The sequence below is a fragment of the Ceratina calcarata genome, unplaced genomic scaffold (assembly GCF_001652005.2).
Source record: "Ceratina calcarata isolate Rehan_Ccalc_2016 unplaced genomic scaffold, ASM165200v1 scaffold524.2, whole genome shotgun sequence".
Lineage (NCBI taxonomy): Eukaryota > Metazoa > Arthropoda > Insecta > Hymenoptera > Apidae > Ceratina > Ceratina calcarata.
Window position 1 is genome coordinate 15,069 of NW_017176384.1, and position 4,193 is coordinate 19,261.

General features: G+C 39.5%; 1 protein-coding gene across 1 annotated transcript in view; it reads left to right on the forward strand.

Moving 5' to 3' along the window:
* LOC108628420 (patj homolog) overlaps nt 1-3,066 on the forward strand; it is an 18,065-nt gene extending 14,999 nt beyond the window's left edge. Inside the window, exons 4-7 of the mRNA XM_018030327.2 lie at nt 52-225; nt 624-785; nt 869-1,111; nt 1,343-3,066. Of these exons, the coding sequence (XP_017885816.1) occupies nt 52-225; nt 624-785; nt 869-1,111; nt 1,343-1,780 (1,017 nt within the window). The 3' untranslated portion in view covers nt 1,781-3,066. The remainder of the gene's footprint in view (nt 1-51; nt 226-623; nt 786-868; nt 1,112-1,342) is intronic.
* Nucleotides 3,067-4,193: the final 1,127 nt, after the last annotated feature.

Sequence of the window (4,193 nt, forward strand, 5' to 3'; positions counted from 1 at the left end):
TTATTGAATTTAAAATATTAAAAGAAATGTGGGTGTGCGTGGTTGGAACAGGTAGCGCAGCTGAAGAAATTCGCGGAAGGCAGCGGGCTGGGCATAAGCTTGGAGGGTACGGTGGACGTGGAGAACGGGCAAGAAGTAAGACCGCATCATTACATACGATCGATCCTCCCGGAGGGACCCGTCGGCCAAAACGGGACGCTACGTTCCGGTGACGAATTGCTCGAGGTAACGTAACACTTCGCCGTACAACTTCGAGAAATTCCTCGCTCCGCGCTCTTAACTGTAATTAACGTGGAGCGATAATACCCCCTGTCGAGCCGTGACTTGTTACCAACTTGAAATTTCACTTCGTTACTCCAATTATAGTCGGACGCTTTAACAAGCGCAATCTTATCCTGTTTGTTATAACATTCGTGTAATTATATCATAGAGGTTGGATAGTTACGTGACTTTCATGACGGTCAATTCTTAACGTCTTTTGTTCTGGTCATTATTCAATGAGATTATGCCAATGATTATTAAGTGTAACGAAGTGAACTAAAAATCGTAGTTACTACATGACTTATAATTTAATTATAACAATCGTAATTGTTAATAAACATGAAATATTTGTTTGTGCGTAGGTGAACGGATATCGATTGCTCGGTATCAACCACATGGAAGTAGTTAGCGTGTTAAAAGAATTACCCGTACACGTTCGGATGGTTTGCGGAAGGGGCGCCGACTCGCAGGATCCACTGTGTCCCATCAACACCGCTCAACACCAGGCCGCGTTCCAGACCAGAGTAAGAAATACGATATTCCTTGAATCCCATCTATACACTCGCATCGACGATTGGAGCGTAACCAGGCGAATCCCGTTTTATAGAGTATCCTCGGTGGATCGCTGCAGAATCTGTTGCCGACGATGGACCGTCTGGTGAAAGCGAAGTCTGACGGCTCGTTAGCGTCCACGACGGCCACCGCGACGGTGACGGACGCCAGCTTGAACAAAATGAAGTCCCGCTCGTTGGAACCGTTGACAGGCCTGGCGATGTGGAGCTCCGAGCCGCAAGTCATCGAACTGGTAAAGGGAGAACGGGGCCTTGGGTTCTCCATTTTGGATTATCAGGTACCGACCGATTTAAAGGATCACTGATGTATACAGTGGCTCGCAAAAGTATTCGATCACTTTTTAATTATGATGATATTTTTTTTAATATTGTGTCGAACTATTCTGTGAACCAAGCCTGTCCATTTTGTCCATCGCCTGTTTATCAGGTTATTTAAGAAGAAGGGCTACTGATTTGTAGTAGGATCTAATCGGTAGGTGATACCACGAGAATGAAATGTCCTGTTCCAGGATCCAATGAACCCCAACCAGACTGTGATAGTAATAAGATCGCTGGTGCCCGGTGGCGTGGCTCAGGTCGACGGTCAGCTCATACCGGGCGACCGTCTGCTGTTCGTGAACGACATCGGCCTGGAGAACGCTACCCTGGACCAGGCGGTGCAGGCGTTGAAGGGCGCCCCGAAAGGCACCGTGCGCATCGGCGTGGCGAAGCCGTTGCCCATCCCAGACAGTATTGTCCAGGTGAGCGATCAAGATGATCGGATCGAACCGACCACCGATGATAGGGACGATAACGAGGCCGCCGTGTGCTCGATCATGGACAGCCATAAACAGAGGCGCGAGTATTTTAGGGAGCGTAAAGTGAACGTGATCGAGCCGCCTCATCACATGGATTTGATCGAGGGATTGAAGCATCAGCACAACCTCGTCAAATCCGAGAGTTTCTAACAGCCTATCTCGTTTAGAACAGGTTTCATCAGTGCTGTCCAGTCGTTGATTCCCGTTTTTTAATTATTAAGATTTTTATATCAAATTTTTTAGACGTACGAGAATTGGTCAGTTCAGTTTGTAAGTCGAATAATATAACTAGTGCAAAAGACTTTTACTTAAGGAATTTTTGAGAATTAATATAGATAATTCTTATCTATTAAATAAATTTGATAAAATTACAGTTTTTCTAGTGTCTTATGTAGTAAATGTCTCAGTTTCTATTCTTATCACATTTCTATTGAAGTCAGTGAGTAGAAATTGAGACGTGAACAGATGTTGGGACATTTACTGGAATGCCTAAAATGTTATTTTTGTATTTTTTATATGAAAATTAGGACAGCACTGATTTCGGTACACACTACTGTCCATAAACTCGATCAATATTTTTACTTATAAACGAATTTTTGATAAGATTTTATCGACTTAAAATTTTATATTTCACGTAATTATTAAATAAGCTTGTTTTATTAAATGGAACGCGTGGACAGCAGCGTGTTCGTTAAACTTTATACTAAGAAATGAACTGTGCTTGCTCAACCCGTTTTTCGGGGATAGGATAATCAGCTTCTGTTTCCGGTTGCCCGCGTGTCTTCGAGACGATCCTTTCCCAGCGGATTTCCTGAGAATCGATTCTCCGGATTGAAACAGATCGATCTTCCTTTTTATATTATTTTACTCTTGAAAGTTGAATCGGAGATAGCTTGAAAGCTCTTTTCAGGACTGTTCGCAGTCTTTTTTGACCGCCGTTGTGCAATCACGAGTCCCGTCCATTGATGTCCTTCGACATGTTTCATGCTGTGTGATTCGATTTAATTTTAAGTATTCCGTTATCATCGAGACGTAATGAAAATTTTGATTACAATAGCGATCTCGATGGATCGACAGAACCGATTAAGTAGCGAACTTTGAACTCGGTTGTCAAGATTGAATTTCACACACCATTAAACGTGTCAATGTTTGTTTAAAGTTTCTAGCGGTACTTAACTCGGCTCGTTACCATAGCTTGTTAACATGCACAAGTACTTGAAAATCGCTGACTGCGATACATAATTTAATAGAGAATCGAGTGCTGCAGGTGAACGAAACGGCACGGAGGAATTTAGACATTTCAGATTCACTAATTATTTCAACGTCTATGCGACAATTATATGAACGATATAAAAGTTTGATATTTTGCTTTCTCGAACGTTTTTCACTTTTATTGCGTGTATGAATTATACCGATAATAAATAGGGTGCCCACAGCTTGTTTTTATTTTGTTTAATGTCATCCATGCCCGACTGTCCCTTCACAGTTTTTCCTTCGTCGTTTCTCACGTTCTCATGCATTTTTGTTTTATCAATTTTTGCTTTATGCATCATTCTTTAGTCTCTCCTTATATGTATGTTTTTTTTGTTGTATTAAAATGTACACTTTCACGTCTGATGTATCAAGAGTAGAAAAAATATTTCAGCTATTAGGAAATTAATAAATGATTTATACTGGAAATGGCCTGATCAAAATTTTCTGAAAGCTTCTCAACTCCGATGCACTTTATGAATTATTTGAGACATGGAATTTGAAAATAAAAGTTGTCAGAGCTTTTTTAAATATACTTCAACAGATTCGCGAGTGTAATTCAGTTTTATAGGTGAATCTTTCATAGAGAGAGAACTCGTGGTTTAGCCAAGCTCACAGTTGGTCTAATGGATTTTCTTTTGATGTTTTAAGTCGGTCCACAGAGACTATTCTCAGAAACAACAAACCGTATTTCAATCAGTTCAGTTTATACACGTGTTATCGATCAATTTTATCGTCCCAGTTTAGTTTATATATTTCCCTTCACTTCTGAAGAGTATTTTTAATTAAAAGCCAATAATTAAAACTGGTATTCAAATTTTATTTCTATTCTCACTGTCGATTTTAGTTTATTTATTTCCTTTCATTTGTGAGGGACATATTTAATTAAAAGTCAGTAGGTGAAACGTTATTTGAAAGAGGACTGGGAGAAATTTCTCTTCAATTCTGAAGAATATATTTAATTAAAAACCAATAATTAAAACTGGTATTCAAATTTTATTTCTGTTCTCACTGTCGATTTTAGTTTATTTATTTCCTTCCAATTCTGAGGAACATTTTTAATGAAAAATCAATAGATGGAACGTTATTTGAAAGACGACTGGGAGAAATAATTTATTCTGTGTTTTTTATCTGAAAGTCTCGGTTGTTTTTATCACCGCAGTTTTAAATTACAAAATTCCACTTTGTATTTTTTACGGAGGATTTTAGCTTGTAAAAGAGAAGAAAGAGAGACGGGAGAGGAACGGTTCGTGCGAGCAATACCTTCACGTTTTAATCCCGCGTCTCTTCGTATATACAGACGAATTATTTA